We start from the raw sequence: 24657 nt of genomic DNA on the forward strand, positions 1-24657 counted from the left end.
TGGGGGAGGAATATATGAATGTATGTATGGGATGAAGAGGACCTTCATTTATTGTGTTCCAGTCTGGCTGTGTGTGATAAACAGAGTTTGTTTTTAATCTATAAATTCTATATGGAGGCTATGAAATAGTTGAGGAGAGGCCTTACCATCGGCGAGCGTCCATAAGCAGCAGCTGCTGCAGCGCTCATCTGTGGTGAGATCAGACCGGGATAAACCCCTGGACTGGTCAGGGATCCGTTCATGTCGTGATGGCCCATCATAGCGAAGGGGGTGGCATAGGAACCCGCAATGGACAGCGGTGTACGCAGGGCAGGAGCGGCTGGGGGAGAGAAAAGGGAATTCACTGATTTACAGTAGCTCTCTAGATGGGAGGGCCAATAATTCACTTCAAGAAACACTGAATTATAGCAAGGGCATGCATGCTTGTGAGTACATACCCAGTGCCTCCATGCCAGGCGGTTTGCCCATTGTAAGGGGCCGTAGCCCTGGAGTGGTGCTGGTGCCTGGCGTGGGTGCCTCATTCCTGGGGGTGGGTGTGTTGGACTTCAGGCCAGGCGTGGATGACTTGTCATTCTAAAAGAGAGATACTCTTTAACCGTTGGTGCAACTTGTAACGTGTATCTTCTTACTGAAAGTTGTAAGCTAGCTCACTCTCACACACACACACACACACACGGAAAATGAAATAATGTCCTCAAATAGTGCATGCCAGAGTAAAAAAAATCCTCCAGTGAGTCAAAAATACCACTGCTGGCAGGGAAATCCAGAGTGACAATCTGAGTGGACGGCTCAAGGTAATCCAATCTAACAGTGACACTTCATTACAGCCATGGCGATAGTGTGTATGTGTGTGTGGTGGGGGTGGGGGTGGGGGCATAAACCTTTGCTTAGAAGTCAAGCTTGTTAAGAGCGGCTAGACAACCAAGATGGTGGCCCAAACATTTCTCTCTCTTTTTAATCCATCTCTCTCTTCCGCCTAGGTCCCGAGAAGAGGGAACTGGTTTTAGCACGTTGACACACACTAATGAGGGATAGAGAGAAGTAGGGTGTTGCAGTAGGTGGTGGTGGTGGTGGGGGATAAATCTATCCTGTTCCTCAGTGAAACGGTATATGTAAAACTGACACATTACCACCAACATAGGACTATTTTAGCCTGGTTAGTGAGACAGGGAGTGAGGGAGAGCTTGAGTGAGAGTGTTAGTGAGGGGTGGCTGGAGGGGGGAGGAGAAACAAGATGGAGGGAGACTGCAGTTCCCCTGTCACTGTGTCTCTGGGTTATTTACAGCGTAAGGCCCGGGAAGAAATGGCCATTTATTGGGTAAGCCATAAAGGAGATTGAGAGGAGTGAGCCACAGGAGTTGATTTCCTGAGAGTGCACCCACCCTTTACCCCTACAAGCCCCTCATAGCAACCAACTGCTAAGCCTCCTGTGTATTAGTCCTTCACACACACACACCCACTTCACTTGACAAATGCCCCTTTAGTCTGTCAGTTCACTCTTATCCACCTTTCCCCCCAGCCCACCCCCTATTACAACCCCATCATTTCATCCTCTCTCTAGTTTGTGTTCATCCCTTCATCAATGTATCCCTCTTCTTGCTCTCACTCGCGTACAGATGCTCAGTCACACTCACATGGGTGTGGTCCTTTGCTTTCGAGGAGGGTGTGCTGCCTGACGAGGCAACGGAGGCGGGGCTGTTGGGGGCAGCATCCTTCTTCAGGACCCGTGATTTATCCAGGCCGTTCTCTGGAGGGGAGTGAGCGGGGCTCACCCGAGGGGTGGCCGGATCCTAGAGAGGGAAACGAGAGAGAAAAAGAGAGGGAGAGAGAGAGACACTGAGCAAACAGACTAGAGGAAAGCCACTGGCATGTACATGTAGGTCAAACAAACTGGGGCCACATGTGCAAACACAGATAAATATACACACACCCGCACACACTCACACACATACAAACACGCTTTCCATTCACCTGTCACTCCACCCTTTTCTCTTGGGATTCTTTGTCTTACTTTCTGAGTGAATGGCAAGAGAAAAACAGTAAGTAAACACACACGTGCATGCACGCACACGCACACACACACACACACACACACACAATATTTTCACAGACTTTTTGGCAAGGGTGTGACAGGTGTTGAGGCTTCCAGAAACGATTGACAAAGAGAGCTGTGTTCACACTGTGGAATGTGGCTCAGCCACTCGCTGCCTTACCTCATTGGACACATCCACCACCAAGTCGTCACTCTTGTCTCCGTCACTGTCCTGTAATGAAGACGTGGCAGGCTTAGCTTACTTGGTGATGATTAAATACATTGAGCAAAAAAATGACAATGTTTTACCTTCACCACAATTACCACTTTCAGAATTGAAATAATCAAAATGACACTATGGTAATTTCATAGATTGTATTTTTTGCTTTGATGATCTCAATGCCTTGCATTCATTTCAAAGCAAGAACACTAGATAAAAAAAAAACAAAAAAAAAACAAAACACTCACATATCTGCTCATGCTGTCCTTGTCGTCCACTTTGCGTTTCTTGGAGTCAAGACCATAATCTGAAGAGCCACGGTGCTTCTCGCTAGCTGCCCGCAGGCTGTCCGATGGTGACACCGAGTTATTCTGCCAACAATAACATGCAAACACACTACATCAGTCTCCAAGATCACTTTAGACTTTGTCATACCTTTGCCTCCTTTAGGGCCTTCTTTAATAAACTGTCTAAAACCTAAACTCCTATGAATGTTCCTACTTGACGTATCGTTTTTGTACTGCAGCCTGAGCAAGAATCATGCAAGGAAGTGAGCTCTGCCAGTATTCTGAATGTTATTCAGCTCCATCTTGACTTGATTTGACTTTGGAAGTAACTAACTGTATGACAACTGCACATAAATAAACTCCATTCTCTGTGGGTAAAAGAAAGCGCAAGATGCGAGTGACTGAAAAAGAGTAAGCACTGCACTGCCAACATATGCCCTTCAGTCAAGTGGATGTTCTGGGGCTTAAATACAGTAAGTGACAACCCCTCAGAACCCAGAAAAGCCAGAGAGACTACCAAATGGTGGGCTTAAGTCTAGGCATGGCTCTAGATCCTATTCCTCAGTCAAAGCAGTCACAATATTGACTATAAAGTTAAACGCCCAATGCTCTTGGACTGAATTGGACTGGAAAGGGGTGGTGGAGGCAGAGAGGATTCTGGGAAGGCTTAGGCCCACTGCCGCCAAAGCAATGGAGCAAGGAGGAAACAGACGGGGCAGCTGAGCAAACCCTTGCTTGTACACAGACACACACACACACCAACAACAACACCACAAATACACATACACACAAAACACAGCCAATGTGGGGAGATCCAAATCACCCTTGAAGCTCACACAGGCACACACAGACATGCTTGCATGCACACAAGCACACACACACACACACACACACGCCATTGGAGGGCAACGCCATTACCTCACCAAGCAAGGTGAAGCGTAGGGCAAAGCTAGAGTAGAGGCAAAGAGAGAGGTAGTGTGTGGTGGGAGCAGAGTGGAGCAGGGGACACACACACACACACACACACACACACACACAACCTGACATCTAATCCTCTTGCAGAGCCTCGGAGTGACTGGGTCAGAGACACGCATGAGGCAACAGCAACAATGCTAACCAAACATGTATGTGAGTCAACACAGCTTGCTTTCCTGTCTGCCCTTGTGTCTGTGCACGGACATGCAAGCACATGCAAGCACAAAGAAAGAAAACACAAGCGAGCAGCATCCCTCGCTCTGTAACTGTTAGGCCTAAGCTAATGATCACTGGAGAGTCACGGACTGCTTCAGCGTGTGTGTGTTGTGTGTGTGTGTGTGTGTGTGTGTGTGCTGGGGCAGGGTGGTGACTGAACAGCAGAAAGTGACTGACAAGAAGTCCATGAAAATCAGACGGAAGAAAAGAGAGGAAGGGGGAGAAAGAAAGGGAGGCCATAGAGGGAACTTGGACAAGGGTGCCATGTGAAAAGACACAAAGAGGGGGCATGAAATGGTGCCAACAGAGAAGAGGGGCATGAAAGAGGCAGAGTGAGAAAAAGAGGAAAAAGAGGAAGAAAGAAGAGAGAGCAAAACAGGAAAGGAACTTGGCACGCAATGAGAGCATAGCAGTGTGGCACTGAGTTCTCCCCACTAGTGGGCATGCCCGGACAGGCTGGCACCCTCTCAGAAGCTGCAAACAGGGTTTTTATAGTCTGGGCACTGCCGTGGTGGGGTGGCACTGCCAAACAGGCAGACAGGCGGGGAGGGAGGGGAGGGGGGAGGGGGAGCCCTAAGGCCAGTGAAGGGTTTTTGAGCCAAGCCCACACTGTCAGCCAGCCCAACAAATCCCTGCCTTCATCAGAAAGATATGGTGAAAGTGGTGGAGAGAGGATGTCAGTCTTCTTGCCTGTTGATAAACACCAAATGTTGGAAAGAGAGAGAAGGGCAGCACAAAAAAGGTACAGCCTGAGGAAGAGTGGAAGACAGGAAAAAAGAGACCTCCTGAGCTGAGGGAGAGAAAGTGGAGAGCAGGAGGAGAAAGAAAGACTGGTTGGGCAGTGCCATGGAAGCCCCCCCCCACCCCCCTCAGAAGGCAGTGTGCCCTTGCCTTGGCCACCACACAAAGAGTCAGACTTTTCCTGACTCTTTCAGCCAACCCTGCTGCTTTCCGCCATTCCCTCATCCCTGCATCTCAGGTCAAAATATGGAAATCAATGTTGCCATTGTAGCTCAACTAGCTTAGCTACTGTTGTGGAGAAATAAGACACAAAGAGTTTTCCTTGGTGTGAAGCAAAATGAAAGAGATGTTGTCAGACTGAGACAAAAATCTAAAGCATTACAGTCCGTCTGTCTTCTGGCTGTCTTTGCTCGTATCTGAGCCTGTGACCTTTTAAGGCATGCTTAGACTCAGTAACCCTGTGCTTGCCTGCAACTCTCATATCAGATGACCTGAGACAACAGGATAGGAAGACTGTGTGCGTGTGAGTGTGTGTGCACTGGGGGGGCAGAGGTAGTATTGGCAGGCGCTAATCACCATACGAGATGGGGGAGAGTTTGGGTTCCCTTCAGACATGAGTGGGCCCATTCAGGATGGCCAGTCAATGGGAACTCAATCTGGCCGAGCAGATCCAACAGAGCGTTGCGCCCCAGCTAGCTGAGAGATTTAAGCCAGTCCAATAAACAGGGACTTTAACATGAGAAGGGAGAGAGAGAGAGAGACAGCGAGAGAGAGAGAGTGAGAGCGACAGAGAAAGAAGGGGAGGAAGGAGTAAATGAGTGGGAAACGGGAAAGGAAATGAGAAAGGAAAAAGAAGGTATGTGCAAAGGAAAAAAAGAGGAAAAAGGTGTATGAGATGAAAGGAGTCACGTATTGGACATAGGCAACAGTAAATCCTCTAAAGAGGCGAGGGGAGAAGAGAAGGAGAGTCAAAGTCGCTTTTAATTGTGCTGAAATTAAAGGAGGTAGCTGACTACTAATCCTTGCCCAGTGATTGGAGTCATTTTCCACCTGGATTAGATGGCACTGGCTTATTTGGCCAGACTTCATTATTTGATTTCAGTCAGCTTATACCCCCTGAGTACAAAAATGTGTGTGTTCTTACACAGAGAGCATGGATTTCTATCGAGCAGTAGACTAAAGTCTATGTAAAGTACACCTAATCACCAAACAGTGAGCCAGAGAGAGGCAAAGTCAAGAGACAGAGGAGACGGAGAGCAGAGTGTCAACGTACCGTGCTCGACTCGCGTTCTTTCACCAGAGGAATTGCCAGGGGGGAGTGAAAAGATGATGGGCCAGGAGAGAGAAAAGCAAAACACTAATTATTATGGGTGTCACCACCAGTCAGCAATCTCATCAGATAAGAGCAATACAATTGTTATTCAGCTAAAAACATACTTGCATAAATGTAACTCTGCATTATTAACTTATAATAGTAGCTACAAGATGTTGTAATATTGCATCTGCCCAAAATTACCACCCGCCAAGAAAATGCCGGTAAAATTTGTCTTTTGGCAGATAAATCATTATGGGTCACCTGCCACACTGGCCAGTAACTTTTCAAGACAATAACATTTGAGTGGCTCAGTTATATTTTTTCTGTTCTCAAACTAAACTTCTGCAAATTTTTCCTCCTATTTCTCTGCTGCCTGGATGGTTAACTAGCCTCATGTTACATTTATATTTGTCTGATGTTATATTTTTCCCATGTGTTGACTGCAGTGTGTGTGGCAGGCTGTGATCCTCACCTCTGTGCTCCAGGTCGTGGTGGTTCTTCTCGTCCTTGACGGGCAGGTGGGCCTGGCTGCCCAGGGCGCCCAGCGCCAACAGGCCAGAGCCTGCGCCCGTCACAGGGGGGATGCCGGGGGGCTGCAGGCCTGAGGGGTGGGGGGGCAGCTGGACAGGGGGGCCGTGGGCCGCATGAGAGAGGTGCTGGGCCTGGAGCTGCTGCTGCTATAAAGGAATGGAGCGAGACAGGAGACAAGACATAGGACAAGTGGGTCGGCTGGGAAGTGAATCCATAAATGACCAGGCTGTTGCATTTGGGCTTTCTCAGGACACAACATTTGCTCAAGGCCAAACCATTTATGCATAATAGCAAGCTGACACTGACTGCCAAATAGTTGAGTAAGCTCATTGACTGGCTGGGAAAAGAGATTCTGTACATTGGTATAAATACATCCACGTCATCTGGCAGAAAGAGATGGATAATTGAAATAGTCGACTAAGCGTATGTGATTCATTCCCAAAATTAATATACACTTAAATACTTTATTATTATTACTTTATGCCCCAGTCTCCAAGTCTTTAGCATTTGGCTACGTAAATGCGCTGTGTATTCATTTTTTACTTACTTGCATTTTTACGAGGGGGCATAAGTTATGAGGAGGCAACATGTCAGGCTGTAACGAGTTACAACATTCTAGACGATTTATCACATTGATTAATGATAGAAATACCAGTAATTTTAAATTTGAGTGAGGCCAGAGTGTGTGGCAAAGCCGACTGTGAAGACTGCAGCGGACAGATGAGTGGCAAACCCAAGCTACACAATATTAGCACCGACTTGTGGGGGTTGTTGAATAAATTTGACTTTCATTGGGAAGAATGGCAAAACATGTCAGCGCTGCAAAAGTTTGCACCGTAATGAGCTACAATGTTGTGCCTCTCTGAGAAAGCCAATACATTGTGGTTTGATAACAACCTTTTATTTCTTGTAATGATGGGTTCGTTTGAAAATAAAAAAGGTCCATACATTTGCTAATCAGTGCCTCACAGGTTTATACAACAGACATGCTGCTCCCTTCATATTATGCTCTTTAATTATTATGTTAGTTACAGTATTGCTGCGCATTAACAGCACGGACACTACACTTGTCACATAAAGGTCACATACCACCAACAGGAAACAATTAGCAATTAGTAAAGCAACTGCAACAACCAAACAACTGTAGTTGACAGTCACTCAACAACATGCCCGCTCTGGCCAACTGAAATGATACCAAGCATTTTTGCTCACTCCCACTCCCAAACAGCTGTGCTTCAATCATCCTCGGGATAGGCAGGGAGTTAAAAATCAATACACTAGAAAACCTCAAAACCTTTCAACACCTTTCAACACTCCGGAAAGCCAAGCAAGCATACCCACTCCTCCAGCAAAATGCCGTTAAGCACAGACACAGTAGAGAACACACACACACACGCACACACACACCTCCCAAGAGGCCGTGGCCGTCTGTGAGAGAGACAGTCAGGCAGGGGAGTGAGTAGATGGACAGGAGTTAAATAGCCACTCAGGCAAGAGGGAAGCAAGTGCTTTAAAACAAGGTTAAATAACACTTAGCACATCCATCAACTGCCTCTTCAAAAAAAAAAAAAAAACCTATTGCTATTCTGCCTGCTAGCTACAACTTCAATAACCTCAGCCATACATTCATTATAGAAAATGGAGAAACTAGACAAGGGTATATCTAGGGGCTGACTGCCTTTAAGGGTTTATTTAGCTTTATCCCTAAAAGAAAAGAACAACCAGCCATTACTCAGTCAGCTCATTATGTTGGGCTGGACCTGGAACCGTACAATGGATATAAGCTACCGAGGGGCGGTATTGTTAATCGATATTATACTGGTGTGCCGAGCAGCCTATTTGTTGTGAAAAAGGAAAAGCGAGCAAAAGAAAAAAAGGAGGCAGCCAGAACAAGAAAAAGAGGGAGAGCGAGAATCAGAAAATAACAGGAGTATGAAAGAGAGAGCGAGCGAAGGATGGAGGCAGGGACGTCCCTATTGAGTGTGCCTAATGAGGAAAAGCGTGCAGGGATCATTATCAAGAAGCCTCATTAGCGAACCACGGCTGAGGAGAGGAGTGAGGAAAGACGAGGAAAGGGAGGGTTGAGGAGAGTGGTGGAGGGGGGAGATGGGGGAGGGGGGAGGGGGGGTGAAGAGAAAGAAAAAAAAAAATCGGAAAATAAATTGCTTCCAATTCAATATTCATGGATAAAGAGCTGGCTTCGTTTCACACTTATCTTTTTTCATTATGTGTAAATGCCGCCCCGGCTCAGGCAACTTCCACAGGAAACAGGCAATTAAAGTTAACTAGGCGAAGCTGGCTCCCCGCAGAACAGTACTGTCAGGTGGAACAAGCATCAACACCACCAGCACAAACCGGCTGGCAGACTAGCTAACAAGTCTGGCAATGATCGCACACATTACCTACCTATCCAATGCTCAACAATAGCTTCTATAGCTCATCACATTTCCTGCAATGCTCGCCACAAAGCCCAGACTAAATTCTCAGCTGAAAATAGTCTTGATTGATTCAAGTATTGGGAGAGGACTGAACTGTAAAGGGGTTTCGGGTTAGGCTCTCTGATGGTGTCAGATAAAGAAATATAGAGCTGTCAAATTGCTATCTAGGTTTGGTCGATATCGCCTGCTCTTTCATCAAATCTGTGACAATCGAGGAAGGCAAACAAAGGAGAAGATGCCAAATATCCAGACACACCCAATTCATGCTTCGTCTCCAACAGGCGTCATCTCCCCTCACAAAAACACATGTAATGGCGGCGGCAAGCGATTCAAACACACTTGAACAACAGATTGTTTCTCTATTTTTCATCCCTCCCTCCAAACACTGACCATGAAGGCTGGGTAGACAGTATGTGGCTGCTGCTGCTGTTGAGTCAAAAGAGAGTAGAAGAGGAGAGAATCAGCCAGATGCCAATGCAAATTTATGCTAGCAAGCTGTAGGTGATGCTGAAAAAACAAAACAAAGAATGCTAACACTAAGCTAGCTGCATTAGCTACTGCTTGCTAAAGGTAAAGCTGGGGGTCTCAAGCTAGTATCCTGTTTTCATAACAACAAATAATATATAATAATAAAACTTCAATGATATGAACAGTCCTTCAAAAGACCTCAAAGACAAAAGCCTAAAAAGCTAGGATAAAAAAAAAAGGATAGGTCCATCTATGTAACATCCTGAAACACTGAGATGCTTCTCTGTACAGTATGTAAACATTACCTGTCTGTTGCTGAATGTGTAGATGTTGTAAAGCCAAGCCATGTCTCACTGTAGGCAAACCTGCACTATTCTGAAAGGGCTACATACTCAAACTAGATGGAAATTTTACCCTCTAAAATAAATGAAATATGCAAACCCAAATAAAACATGCAAAGTTGGCAGGGAGGAGATTGTTGTTAGCAAATGAACCAGGGCAACAGCAAAAACAAAACCAGGCATTGTATTGTTTTACGTTGTGTGTCCAGCAGATTAGCATTTACATAAGGGTTTACCGTGATAGATAAGCAATACACCAGCTGTAACTGACTTGTTAACCATTATCAGAGTACAATCTTGCACTATGTTGAAATTATGGAAATGAGGGTAGAGCTATGGAAATGAGACAGCACCTATGACACTTGCCAAATCAAACTCAATCTTATGCACCCTCTGGCTGGAACCTGTGCCTGAAACTGTAGTTCAAAGGACAGCTCAGTCATTTTAGACAGGAAGCATTATGGGGGGGCTATTTTGCAGCTATGCCTTAGCTTATCACTACCTTTAACACAAACTAATTCACTTGGGCTTTAGGGGACTTGTTTTTTTAAAAGGTCAAACATTATGAAAACATAATGTGTTAACATTTTTAACAAAATGCAAACTACTAACGTGGTTAGGGAGTGGAAGCTCTAGTGAAATGAGGTTTTGTTTTTTTGGCCAACAGTCATTTCCTACAAGGGGGGGCAGATTAGAACGTTTATATTGCTTCACGTAAGACTGACACACACCGCCCCAGGTGGCCCCTGTGTGTGGGTGTGGGTGTGTGTGTGTGTGCGTGCGCACACTCAATCTATTTTCTAATCTAACTGCTGTAGCAGGCTGCCAGAGCCTGTTGGTCTCTGAATATTATTGGGAATTTAATGACAAGACACCCCCCACCACTCCCTCACTCACACTAGGGAAACATGGAGATTGATCACCTGCCATGTCTTCGTCCAACTAATTAAAGACTGTTTTCCTGTGTGTGTGTGTGTGTGCATGTGTGTGTGTGCGTGTGTTCTGGCAAAGCTGTTGGGCTGGTGGCCCTGCCCTCTCTTAATGGAGGAAGGGGACGGGTCACTCCTGCGGTGGATAGTCTCACTGAGCTGGTTGGTCGGTTGAAAACAGAGGAGAGAGGAAGCAATTACCTTGAAAACAGGGGGTTGTGCTCCTGGCTCATTTACCTTAATCGAATTTCGATATCTGCCTCTCATTAGACTCGACCCCTACTACTGGGACTAGCTAACCGCTGACTAACCTCTGCTACAGAGGGCTAATCAAAAGGGTCAGTTATCCATCTGGGCCCAGGCAGGCTATTAAAAACCAGCTAGCCTTCTAGTTTTTAAATAAGAGCAGATGGAGATGTTCTGCGAGAGTGGCAAACCAAATCACTAAAAAGTCTACTTGGCCATAGGGTGGATTGTGAGGGGCAAGGAGGCTGCGCCTTCAGGGTTGTGCCTGTAATTAAAGGTCAATAACTGTTAGGCTTTTGAAGTGCCCTCCTTTGCTCTATGGCAGTTTACACAGCTTCAAAGGCTCTAAATCCGTTCTAATTGTATCAGTCAGAAGAAAATATACTTTTTAACACTACTAAGGATAAAAAAAAAATAACTTGTTAAAGACCTCGGGTTTTCCCAGACCAAAAAGCCCACTGAGGAATAACACTGGACCAGACGTAAATCCTTTAGCCACAACACCTTACAAATGTTCAGTATCCGCTAAGTCCATACTGCTCTAATCTCTGTTCCAATCACGATGCGTGTCCTGTCCTGACCGGTCTAATTCCTTCTGCTATTGGGTCAGAGGTAGGGGCAAGCCTGTTGGCTGGAACCTCTTATCCAATTAAAGTCCAGCGAAAGTGAAACCGGAGACAAACACCATGATCTGATCATAGCCATGCCAATGTTATATCAGATGTTCTGAGACTGCCTACACTGCCTAAGACGAGAAAATCACTCACTCAGTCAGAGCAGAGCTGAACTGTGAGGGACTGCACACCGAGTGCAGACAAGTCATGGTAACAAAGACAATCAGAGAAATTAAAGCGGTGAACATGATATTGACAGTGCATTACAAACATTGTGAATTCAAATCAAAAAACACATAATAGACCACTGGGGACAGGGGCAATCCTGCACAAGGGAAGGGGAGATGGCATTGGCAGTAAGTATGAAGGCCAAAATACTCACAAGAACTAAAGACAGGAGGAAGAAAATGAAGGTGATTCATACGCTAAGATATTCTCGCTCCCTCCTGAATCTATTGCCCTTCCTCAGGCAAACGTCAACACGCAAACTGAATGACTTAGCCCAACCTTTACTGAACACCTCAGCTGAGGCATATTAAGGTGAACTAGATCCATAAGCATAATGTAGCACATCTGAATAGCCCATATGTCTTTTAGTGCCGGTCCCCCTCTGTGTATGCAGGTTTGCCCCTGGCCTGAGGTCAAATGAGAAGAAGAGGGGTATACACACGGTGAGAGGCAGATTGGGAAGTCCACGTACCCCGATGATGGCATTCAGCTCAGTCATAGTCACCTGCTTAGCCCGCTCAACAGCCTGGGCCACCTGCTGTTGATGCTACAACACAAACACAAACATTAGATTATTGATGGAAAATAAATTAGATTAAATTGTTTCAAAAGACTGAAATAAGCTGACATCCTGTCCTGAACTGTCGGCTGATCTACACAAGTCTATGCCAAGTCTTAGCCTAAGGAAATATGCCCATGATCTGTAATGTTAGAGCTTATTTCATCTACTATCTCATAGTACACTGGTCCAATACAATCTTTATACCTCTCTATAGCTACAACCATACTGTCCACCACACATGAATGCACACAGCATAAATGCTGGTAGTATATTTGTAGAGTGACAGGTGATATACAGTATGCATGTACCGTATGTCTTGTCAGTGTGTACTTGGGTTACTACTTTAGCTGTTGATATTTCCCTCCACCGTCACTAACACCACCAAGACAATTCCTGTACATTGACTGTACTTAGTGAATAAGATGATTTTCATTTTCGATCCGGCTTCAAACGCTGCCAGCTGGGGTGACACTCACCTCTTGTGACAAGAAGGGCATGATCTGAGCCAGGATTGCGTTGAGACGTTTGGCAATCTCAGTCTGCAAGGAAAGAGAGAGAAAATATTAGAATGGTAGACTTTGGATATATACCATTGCCAAGGGCACCTCTAGATATTAAGTAGCTAGACTACTTGGACACAATAGATATAAACAAAACTATGTGCATCTGTGCAAACACACACACACACACATCTTTGCCAAGTCCATCTGGAAAGACCATGTATTTCTTAACTAAATGGGAACCGCCTTAGAACAAATTTGGTTCGCCCTTTCTCCTGCCTCCATTAGACTGGGCCCTTATTTCATTAGGAGGCTGAAATATGCTAATACCATCTGGCTGGAGAGACCCTAACGAGGGCCATACTTCATAATTACAGCTCAGAGAGAGGGGGGTGGGGCAGGCCGGGGATATAAAGCAGACAGGTTAACTCACTGGCCCTATCTATCAGAGGCATCATTGGTATCGACCAAGGAATATTAGCTGGGAGAGTAAGATGATACTGCAGGGCTAGTCTTGCATAGAGCACTTTACAGTGCTGCGTTTGGACAAATGGATATGCTGTGCCGCCCGCCTACAGCACTTGAATGTCCCAAGACATCCCGCCCAAACCCATTTCCTTTTTAAAATCTCTAGTTTCCGCAGAGAGAGAGAGAGAGAGAGGAGGGGGAGGAGGAGAGGGACACAGAAGTAGAGAGAGAATAAAGGAGAGAGAGTAAACTGGAGGAGGGGGGAGAGAAGAATGGATGGTGAAGTGAAAACCTCTGATTTGACACGAAGGTAATGTGGTTTGACTGAAGCGGGGGAGGTGAACTAATTGATTCTGAGGGATTAGGGGTGGATGGCCCAGCAGGTGTGTATGGGGTGAAGGGGTCTTTCCCGCCGTTTTTTTTATGCTGGTGCATTCCACTCATTTTCTTCCTTAACCTTGTTTGACTGTGAAAGGGAGAGAGGGGAGGAGATGGGGGGAGGAAGAAGGTAGAAAGGAGGACAGGAGGTGCCACTGGCCTTTGGCACAACTATGGTGTCACTCTTTTCAGTTTGGAGAGGAGAGACAGGGAAAGAGGGAGAGAGGAGGAGGAGGAGGGGGGGGGGAGACCTTTGCTGGCCTGTCAGGAATTATCTCCCAACCCCCTGTCTGACCTTAGGCCCACTGTGCTTCCTCTCTCTCCATCCAGCCTCCATCACACCCCTCCCTACTAATCTCCCCAACTCTCCCCTGTGCCCTCCCTTCCTCCTACTCGCTCTCATCTTCCCCCTCTTCTGTTGCTGGGGCAACGCTATCTGGCGCGGCTGATCGTTATGTAAATTGGGCCGGGGCCCCTGACCAGAACAGCCTGTAAAATCATATTAGGCGCACAGAGGCAGGTCATTAAATTGAATTTTCGGCCTGTCGATCTGATCGGCACGGGAAATTAATGAGGGATAACTGGGAGTAGGGCGGTGGGGGGTGAAGGGGTGGGGGGGTCGGGGTTTGTAGAGAGAGACAGACAGCACTGAGGGGGCTGGGGGGGTCTGACACAGAGAGAGAAGGGGGGTAGCTCTATGGAGACTCATAAGCCATGATCATTAGCGGGGGCTAGATACAATGACACACAGAAGGATTAGAGTGTTTCAATACCACACCACTCCTCTGGAAATGGCTGCAAGGGGAGCAACATGGGGCTTGTAGGAAACAGCGGTATGCCTATACACTCGACTATTATAGCACCAATAACACAAAACCCCACACCATAAACTAATGAAAAGCAAAAGAACACTATGAAAGGCATTCATCTGCCATGCTTCCACAATTAATCACCACTCCAAAGCCATTATTTAAAACAAAAAAACATGCATGGAATTTAGGTGCACTCGGCCTTTTGTACTGTATTGTTTAGTGTGCTGTGGTAACACACACACACACACACACACACACACACACACACAAGATCACACGCAGATTCCTTTCAAAGGTTCATTCTGAAAGGCGAGCTGGAACGCCAGGTGCTTGGACAGCTGAGACCCCTCTGGGCTGCGCTCAGGGTTTTTTAAGGTTAAATGTTCCCAAACCCCTGGCTTCCCTGAAAATTCACCCCAGAGTTAAAAGATTGATTTGGAGCCAGGAAATCAAACAATGGAGCAGACTTCCCTTGCATCCCTTTTGTTTTGGTTTTGTGGCCTAATTATCGGCCATGCTGATTCACATGGCCGTATATTTTGCCTGTCATATCTCGGCTAGAATTCAAGAGAACATTATGCCAAACGTCATGACTCACACATGTCAACTTGAGGAACGTAAAACCCCCATACCAGACTAACCAACTGAGCCACTGGCTTTATCAGCTACATCTCATCCTTGCTTTTCAAATGTAGTCATTCCACTCTGTTCTGACAGATTCAAGTTCATACTTGTTTAGGAGGGTGAATAGAAGCTCGGGAAATGGACCTATGCCTTATTTACACAACATTTTGACAGCCATGTTGAAGGCAAAAAAGAAATCCCGAAAATACATCACATCCAATGACTCGCAGCACTCTTAAATGACTTCCACTTTCCTTTGGAGGCACTATTTTCCCAGAGTGCTTTTAGCTGCAGAGACAGGCGCTGGAAATAAGAGTTTATTGTCACTTAAAGCCACAGAAAACAGAAGCCCTTGAGCCGGCAGAGGCTTTTCACTGCAGCTCCACAATTACAGGTACTCAGGGTTGTCTAGTAGCGCCAGTGCTTGGAGAGGCTCTCTCTCCGTTGCGTCCCCCTGTCAATGGTGCGTTGAAAGCCATTTGGCTGTTTGTCGCTCCAGGCATTAGCCCCCGAGTGGAGAGGAGAGTCTCTGACGAGGATTCAATTGGCGAGGAAAACAAGTGGCATATGATGGGGAGAGAAAGAGATGGCTGTTTGGGAATTATCTTCTCAGCCAGAGCAGAGGAAGGAAAAGGCACTAAGAGGTATCTCGTTCATTACAAATGTATGAAGAATATGTTGCACATGCACATATACTGTATCTATTTTGAGCTCAAACACAAAGAACTAAGCCCACACACCTCTTTTCTGTAGCGAGGCACACTTAAATGGGCCATTTTCCGACAACTTACATCCAATTTCATTAAGGTTGGAACCACCGTGTAGACAATATTTTCCATAACTCTCCTCTTAAGGTACGCTATGGCGATGTAGAGATACATACACATAAAAAGCCTTTTCTTCCATTTCACCACATCAGCACTACGACACACAAAACCATCATCAGCTGGTTGAGTAAACACACACCCAAACACTAATTATGCAGCACCTTCTACCAGCACTCCTTGCCTGACTATCATAATGAAGCATGTTTCACAGCCTCTAGTAACCTCGTCAACCTCTCTTGAGTGTGTGTGTGTGTGTTCTCCTAGTCAGTTTGTTTTGGCTTAGAGACAAGTCGGCCATCATCACCTTGGCAAACAATTCCAGGAATCCTGTATAAATTATTCATTTGCACAAGCTCTCCGTCTCTCTCCCTCTGCTCCTCCTTTCACCCTCTTCCTCAATCCAGGAAACAGACATGACTCTCCTTGATAAACCACTTTCCCTCTCTTTACTCCATTCACGCACTCGCTCTGGACAGTATGAAACCTTGTTATCAACAAGTGGGGTGAAGAAATGGATACACACACACATATATGGACACCTAAAAACAAAACAGCAAAAAACTGGGTATTGGATGCAATTATCCAAGCTGGCTATACAGGTGAAAAAAGATAATGGCAAGGAGAGAGGAATTGGTAATGCCAATTGTTTTCTATTTATGTGTCGTTAGGTCATTGAATTTTCTAACTTGAGTACATTGTGTAAATAAATCGGCATTTTGTCAGCCAGCCTTTCCAGTATGTTTCTCTCAGGAGAGAGCCGAAATCAAAACATAGGCAGGATATGAAGATTGAAACTAAGGTTACAACAGAGACAAACAGGGACCGAGTCAGAACAGAGGTAGTGAATAACAGAGTAACCCCCCCCCACACACACACACACACACACACACACCATCTCTCACCACGAGTCAGCGGGGCACGTTGCTGTGGCAGCCTAATGAGCTGCGCTAATTAAAATCACTTATTGACAGCAAGCGAGGGTGATTACCTCCGCCCTGCACTCTTTGCCATCATAAGAGACGCTGTCAAAACAAATCACCCCCCTGGCAGCCACACAGATCCCCACGCTAGCAACCACTCGGCTCATCAGTAGGGCAGGGGAAGCTGTGTGTCTATTAGACCTTGAATTACTCTGTGTGTGTGTGTGCATAAAAAGACAACGGGTGTTACCATGTAAGGGATATGAGTATTTATTTATATGTGCATATGTGTGTGCTCATCCCCCTGCTTTTCGACCCAGCTTTGTAGCTCTCCAGAGGCAACGACACAAAGTGAGTTTACCATGTTTTCTCCACTACGCAATAAATCTTCAACACAAGGGAAGTAATATGCCTGCCTGCATCCAATAATCCAGCCTTCCTTCCAATAACGGGGACAGCCTTTGGCTGTCTGTTTACCTCTAGCTGATGTCATCACAAACACCCGTTCACCAGGGATGGGAGAAGGGGGAGGGGAGGGGAGGTGGAGGGAATCATGCATTATTCACAGCCCTCCGTCGACTCCATCGGGCTTATTGATAAACAAAGGAGATGCACGGGAGAAGACCAGTCGATTAGCCCGTTTGCCCTGGGGCCCCTCCCTCCCTTCTTGTCTCCTTCTCTCTCTTTCTTTTCCTTGTACTGTCCACTCCCCCACCCACCCACCCACCCACCCACCCACCCACTCACTCACCACCAGCACCCGCCCCCACCCCGCATCACTTCAACCTCCCTGTTAGTGATAAGTGCCCGACAGAAACCGCTCAAAAATTGGGAGGGGGTGAGAGGCAGCAAGCTCCTTGATAAACAGAAACACACCTAGTTAGCACACACACTCAGCATCCATACACACACCCCCACACACACACACCGTGCCTACACAAAACGTCTACGCCTGATGAATTGTGCAGTGCGCGGCTCTTCCAACTGGGCCACCCTCCCGCCGATGCCATTAACCTTCTAGATCTGAGGGCCATGAAGCCTCCACCCCACCTCTCTCCATCTCTGCCCCTCCTCCCTGACGCACACCCATTCCTCATACATCATATCACACAGCTAATGACACGAGGGCCATCATTCACATCACACCGTTGGAGGGGGTGGGGGGTGGGGTGGGTGGATAGAGGAGGGGGAAGCAATGAAGAGACATAAGGGCACAGGGGAGGAGGCGGAAAAGAATTGAAGAGGCAAAGGTGGCTGATGGAAATATAGGAAGACAGAAGACAGTTTATGATGAGAGGAAAATGGAAATCTAAGGGTAGAAAGATAAAAGAGGGGCTTCTAAAAAAGCATCCTGAGACTAAGCTAATCTTTCTTTCCCCCTTGTAAGTCAATAGAATAAAAGATTATGTTGAGTCCTGCTAACACAAATGAAAATGTGCCTTTTACATCTGGCTTTGGTGAGATCTTTAGCCGAACAGAGTCGTTTTACAGTGTAAACAAGTGGAATCTGGCTGTTTTGTGATACTCTATTGATCCCCGAAGAGGAGAGTCTTTTTTCGCTTGCTCCCTTCTACAGGGACTCAGAGACTGAGTCAGCTACAGAATAGCGTCACTGGAGCTGGGAGGGATTCAGTGTCTTGCTCAAGGACACTTCAGCAGGGTGGATGGATTCTTGCCTTTCAGTAGAATAACAGTCTCCCCAAACACTACGCCACCCTGCTGCCCAAACTCGGGACACAGCAGGATCAAGCTAGAGTTGAAGCCAAGTTTTACGGGTTTACAGGACAAAAAAACTAAATAACCACTTCCACTACAGCTCTATTGGAAGCCTAATGTGAAAACCCACCGGCATATATAGGGCTAAGATGCTTTTAGCGTAACCGGTACTCTATCCTCCAATGCCTCCAGTCTATTGAAACGGCTCCTTGGGCAGTGTGGATGGAACTGCTGATATTTTAGCCCTATTCATCCCCAGTCAAGTCTTTCCACTGCAGTGTGATGCCCAGTGCTGGGTGGCAGCTGAACTAATGAGCTTTTAGCCTGGCTGGCACTGGGGAGGCAGACTGAGCAGGACTCCGCTCTAGACGTGTGCATGCACACGCACACGCACTCAATAGTGCAGGCATATGCGTGCACAGACACACACACACACACACACACAGAGAAGGACAAACCACACAAAAACACATCCTCTCAGACTGTCTGCCAAATACTTCACTTTAATCTTATCAAACCATCCCCATCAGGCAGTGTGCCCTTCGTGTTGTTTAGCCTGTCAGCATTTTCACTGCAGGAAGTCAGTATGTGTGTGCCTCCTAAAGGCATTTCAGGATGAGGGTAGAAACTAAGGTCAGGTGTGTGTGTATACGCGTTTGTGTCTATGTGTGTGTGTATGCATTCCTCAGTTATTGAAAAAAATATATTGTTTTGGCTTTACACAGACCATCCCTGACATGGCTACATACCTGTTTGTGCATCTCAATGTTGAGTCCATAGGACATCTCATAGTACTGTAAAATAGAGAAAAAGGAAAAACATTAATACATTAGACATTTCACTGTACACATTAATGATGTAAACAATAATCTTCATTTACAAGACTTCCCAATGGCACAGCTTCATCTTTCGTATACTGAATCAAAGACATAAGTAAACAGAGGCATCTATACTCTTTATTGCTTCTCTCCCTTTCTTTTGACCACAATATGGAGATTACTGAACAGCAAAAAAACATTAACAAGTTACTGATTTACACTTCTCTACTCTACTTTGTTTCTTTGTACTATATTACAGAGCCAAGAGTTAGTGCAGCAAGTATGTAAAGATGGCGGCCCCCTGGTTTGACATCATTACCTGAACTGTAAAGCATGCAAACGATAAAAGGCCGCCTGCCAAATTGGAACCTGCCAGAAAAGTTGGATACCGGGTGCAGCATATGGAGTGGGTCATGAAAACAGACTGACATCACCCCAAGAGGTTGACAACTTTATGCACTTGACCCTTTGCGGCCATAGCAGACAGACTGTTGGCCACTGTTCCCATTGACTTCAACTTAGCACTGCTAATCTTTGAATGCCAACGCTGTCCAGGAAGATATGGCTTCCAAAAACCAGGGACAAGGCTAGTACTACAATTAAAAACAATATTATCTACTGATAATAAAACCGACGGATATAAACTATAAACTATGTAATTTGTCTGTCTTGTTTATCGAACACACAACACACAGCTTCCATTTATTATAGCTACTCCCACCACCTTCTGGTTCCTCGAAGAGAAAATAATATTTAACAAACGTACTGCTGCGTTTGGTTAAAGTCAATCCTTGCATGTACAAACAAGATAAGCACACGCATACACAAACTAAGAGTGTGCTCTTAGTTACATCACTTGTCAGATAAGGATTGACTTGGTTCTTTTTCCACACACACACACACACACACACAGTGGCTTTTCTTGCATTAACAAGAACCTTTGAGTTGGATTGATGTTGCAGTAAAACAGTAAGCACAGAGGCACGGATTCCTTTGTCTCCATTTGATCAGCGGGGAGCTTTGAACTGAATGCAAGATGTTTTAATTGCAGTGTTGGAGCAGTTTTACATTTAACCCTTTCACAGCACTGCAGCACTTTGATAGAAATCAAACACCTGGGGGGGTGGGGGGCGGGGATCTCAGTCCACAAGTGTGGTTTACATCAAAAGGTAATACCGTTGGCTGACATTAGTATAACAAAGGCTAATATATATAGCGACAAAGCGAAATGTCACACTCCACATTTAAGTCGCCTATTATCTATCAAGACACACAGACTGAGCCTGGGTGTGTCAGAAGTGTCTGAAGTGCCCTATGGCTCACCTTGGGAGAGTTTAAAAAAAAAAAAAAAAAAACTCCCGGAAACAATCTGATTCATGCACAAAGCCAGCAGACCAGTCATTAACCCCTAGTGGGTCCTGGGGAAGGGTGGGTGTGTGAGGAAGAGGGAGGGGTGGGTGGGTCATAAAGGGGACCCCGGGGCCATGGGAGGGGAGGGAGGGGGCGTCACACCCCACAATCAATGGTAGAACATTTGACCCCTGCTGGAGTTTCAACTCCCCCACACCCTGCCCTTTCTTATCCAATCAAAACACAGGGGTGAGTCAACAATACTGAGCAGCGACAAATGCTAACATGGCCTTTGCAAAACACCAGGGCTGCACCACCTGTGATTGTTCACCTCAGGCTAAAAAGGAAGGATATGGCTTCAAACCAAATTCACAGCTACATGACGATTCCCCTTACCATGACATAGTGACGCTGCATCTCTGTCTTCTCGTTGGCCAGTTTATCGTACTCCACTTTAAGACTTTAAGGGGCGAGAGGAGGGGAAAATGTAATTAGGCTTAATTAGTAATGCTAAATTAATTCATGAAAAGGCATGATAGATGTTACATACTTATATAAAATCGATGTATTTATTAGGCTGATGTCTATTAAAACAAACAATGCCTTGACTAGGCTCAGGTCTTTTACACAGTTACAACTACAAGATTTAAAATGTATATTTTCATATATGCCACAAAAAAAAACAACTTTGCAGAGTATGTTATATCAATGTAGACCTAGTGCATGAAGCTACAAAATGGAACAAAACAGAGGCAGCTTCCTCTTCCTATTCTTTTCAGGAAGCCAACACTATTTAGTCATTACCTGTGGTACTGGGCCTGCAGGAACTGAAATTCGTCTTTGATCCTGTCGCACGACTCTGCCACGGTGAACTTGAAGCCAGGCTGTCCTGGCTGGTGAGGTGCCTGCAAATGCAAGGGTGGAAAAATATCAATGATGTACCACAGGTGTAAACGACGCGATCGCACCCTACAGTCTCATCGCTAGTCTCCCACTCTTTCCGTGTGAACTGGTTTGTTTTTTTCTGGTGGTTTTGTCTGTGGCTCTTATTCCCTAGAGCCCTTCCTGCCTGGCGGTGGGAAGAGCCGCTTTCACTCAACGGCGTGTGCGATGGCAGAGGCGGGTCACTGCATCCTTCCTCAAAGTAATGTTACAGGGAAGGCAGGGAGAGGAGGAGGATGATGATGATGGGGGCAGAGAAAAAAAAATACCCCGCTGTGGGATTTCTATGCGTGCTGCGCAAAAAGGACAATTAACCCGGTAGCACCGCAAGAATGTAACTCCACTGCCCCGAGAAATGTAGTCAGTTTATAGCAGGAGGAGATGATCTGCTCTCATAACTTCTACCAAATGCTCTGACCCTGTTGCCAATAAACACGGTTCTCCCAGTTTCTCTGCTACCAGAGTGGAGCGCCTCAGCAGCACCATGCAGACCATAAATAGTAAGGTGGGGATCAGCAGCTCGCCTCTGACGAGCTAATTAGGCTACTTTGAAGGGCGGTGCGTTTGCATCAATTTACAAATAGTGACAAAGAGAGCTACTTACCGGATGCCGGCCTTGTGGATACATGTCGAGTCCTTTACACAAGGGAATTCGGTGTGATTTCTCCTTTTTCCCGTAATCCCAGTGAAGGTGCGGTAAATCACCGCCACCCCCTCCCCTGTACACGCAGGATGGCGGCGGACAAAGCCCTGTTCTCGGCTGTGAGGCGCACACTCCGACCCCGATCACTGGGTATATCACCTCGTCCTTGTCGGCCTATCCTTTGTACCTAAACAAACAGAAAACGGGGCATAGATAGCTGATGAGCTGAATTACTTATGCAGCAAGCGACTCGCACCTTAATTGTGATTTGAGAGGAATTAAGGCTTTATGAACTTAATCGGGGTGGTCTGATTTAGCCTTGACCTGCAGTTCCCTCGAAATCATCAAACAGTATTTTATTGTCAAGGTGGCTTTTTGCAATTTTTTTTTTCAAAATATTTCTCTCTTTTTGCCAGAAAAGTATGTCGCCTCAATTTACACTACAGTGAAACAAGCAAGAATGCCTGTCGAAGGCAACATTGTTACAAACGTGTTTGATCCAATGTATCAAATAGATTCCAAAGTTGATACTTTTGATCGCACCAGCGACGACGTGATGTTTTGTTTTCCCCGTAAAGCTAATGAGTAGTCTTCCGCAAATGGGAAAAAACAGACACAAGGGTTGTTTTGGTGGTCCGGAAGATCAGAAATACAAGGAGCTGCTGCTTTCAAAGTCGGCTGCCATAAAGCCACACCACCACCACCCGCCTTGTTAGCGGCTCTCTTCATGTCGCCCTTTTTACCTTTGTCTCGACTGATTCTTCCCCTCTCTTCTGCACAGGTAATATTTAGTATCCAGACAGAGACAGAATGCTCAGTATCCTTGACTTGTAACCGTCACCACAGAATGACATGGAAAAATGCCAGTCGCAGTTTTTCATGGACTTCTTGTTGCCCCTTGCGAGTCCTCTGAAACCCCGGTGATCCTGGGGCGGAGAACGTCTCTCCGTCCGGTCGGACGTCGGAAACCCCTAGATTGGGACGAATTGTTGACCGCATACAACTTCAAAGAAAGCCGTTATTAGATCCGATGGTAGTACACAAATCTCCCGATAAGTCCAAAGATTAATTTTTCGCGAAAAAAGGGGTTAATTGTTGGAAATGTCGCTCGTTGTGAAATATACCGATAGCTTGCGTCGGGTTTACCCAGTTTCTCCGCCGCTCGCTGTACCACACACAGACTGTGCACTGACACGAGGACCCGACTGCCGAGAGAGGGCCAGCACAAACCAATTGGGTTCTCCGAAGGAGTTTAGCGGCGTGGGCCAATCACAGTACGATCTCCCCACGTGGGGTTTGCAAGACTCTGCTGATCTCATTGGACAGTGATATGTGACCTCACATGTTCGCCATTTTGGATCTGAGCTGACATTCAACAATGCATTCAACAACTTGTTCAAAACAAAGGTGATAATTCATATTTCCGTACATTGCAGGCGGTGGTTCAGCATTTCGGATTTTCAGTATAGGGCGGATGTTTTATCATCACAAGCATATCTATTTAAGACCAGTTTCAGCTGCAGTGGCCTGGTGTGAACAAGAAAGAATAGGCCTACTGTAATACACCATTTATAATCTACCTTACTTACATCGTTGTTAAAGCATTACGTTCTGGTCTGGGATATGCCTTAATGATATGCTTATAGGAACAGCTAAACCCAGGTTAGTCTATTGAATGTGACCTTGATGCTTTAAGTTTTGAAATAGAGAGGTCACACTAAGGACACTGCTCTCGTTTAGGGTAGCGATGTAAAAGAAAAATAAGCATAGTCCTGTTACTATGCGAAGAACAGGAAGATCGCATATGATTCATTCAAGAACAGAAGTGAACCAAAACTGTGAATACCACTTAATCTATATAGTAGAATGTCTTTTGAGTGATTTGAATTGATCGACCTATTTCTAACGAGACCTCAAGCATCTACAAGCTTTCATATCAGCAGCACTAGGTAGGCTACAACACGTCTGCGCCTGAGGATATCAGCCTATCACGTGTTGCTCACTATGCCCAACCCCACGTGGGGCTTCTTCCTCCTTCACTGCTTTTTATCCAATGGTGTCGCAGCTGTCTTCCTCTCTGCTTTGCAATTGGTGCAGCGCTGGAAAAGCTGTCAGTCAGGATCCCAAGTTGTCAATTAAACCCACGTTGGGTACGGCGCTGACAAATGCCTGTGCTACTCTCCCTCCTGCCTGCGAATAGTGCCTGGAATGGCTGCTTAATTAGCTTCGAATGGCTTTTCCTTCCAGCTCAAACAATCTGTCACTACCATGTGGTAAAAAGAGCCTTGCATAAAACAAAAGCAGGAAAAAAAAGCCAGTAGGGGCTAAATATCAGTTTGATTTCCCCCCTCCTCCACGAATACATTTGCTGCAAAACAAAGCTTTTACCTCGCTCAAACATTGGCTCATTGCAGTCATCTGTTTCAGCCCTCATTTTCTTTTAAAAATGTATTTATTTGTTTGTTTATGTGTCCATTTAGTCGCCCCCATTTAAATTTAAGACTATGGCCTTTATA

General features: G+C 45.9%; 1 protein-coding gene across 5 annotated transcripts in view; it reads right to left on the reverse strand.

Annotated features, from left to right (window-relative positions):
* Positions 1-23299, reverse strand: part of LOC139658171 (transducin-like enhancer protein 3-B) — a 31390-nt gene extending 8091 nt beyond the window's left edge. Inside the window, exons 1-15 of one of the 5 annotated variants that reach the window (XM_071536218.1) lie at positions 22885-23299; positions 22103-22328; positions 21361-21461; positions 20953-21016; positions 19138-19182; positions 12620-12682; positions 12054-12128; positions 9146-9181; positions 6259-6460; positions 5745-5761; positions 2501-2623; positions 2214-2264; positions 1635-1790; positions 438-573; positions 147-319 (exon numbers count right to left, since the gene is read on the reverse strand). In XM_071536218.1, the coding sequence (XP_071392319.1) occupies positions 147-319; positions 438-573; positions 1635-1790; positions 2214-2264; positions 2501-2623; positions 5745-5761; positions 6259-6460; positions 9146-9181; positions 12054-12128; positions 12620-12682; positions 19138-19182; positions 20953-21016; positions 21361-21461; positions 22103-22126 (1266 nt within the window). In that variant the 5' untranslated portion in view covers positions 22127-22328; positions 22885-23299. Of the gene's footprint in view, positions 1-146; positions 320-437; positions 574-1634; positions 1791-2213; positions 2265-2500; positions 2624-5744; positions 5762-6258; positions 6464-9145; positions 9182-12023; positions 12129-12619; positions 12683-19137; positions 19183-20952; positions 21017-21360; positions 21462-22102; positions 22329-22884 lie in introns of all 5 variants that reach the window. The other 4 variants (XM_071536216.1, XM_071536215.1, XM_071536220.1 and 1 more) reach the window with 4 other exon arrangements.
* Positions 23300-24657: the final 1358 nt, after the last annotated feature.

Source organism: Centroberyx affinis, unplaced genomic scaffold (genome assembly GCF_046629955.1).
Source record: "Centroberyx affinis isolate AG114_WGS23_722 - 3 ecotype Tasmania unplaced genomic scaffold, CSIRO-AGI_Caff_v1 ptg002845l_1, whole genome shotgun sequence".
In the NCBI taxonomy this organism is placed as follows: domain Eukaryota; kingdom Metazoa; phylum Chordata; class Actinopteri; order Beryciformes; family Berycidae; genus Centroberyx; species Centroberyx affinis.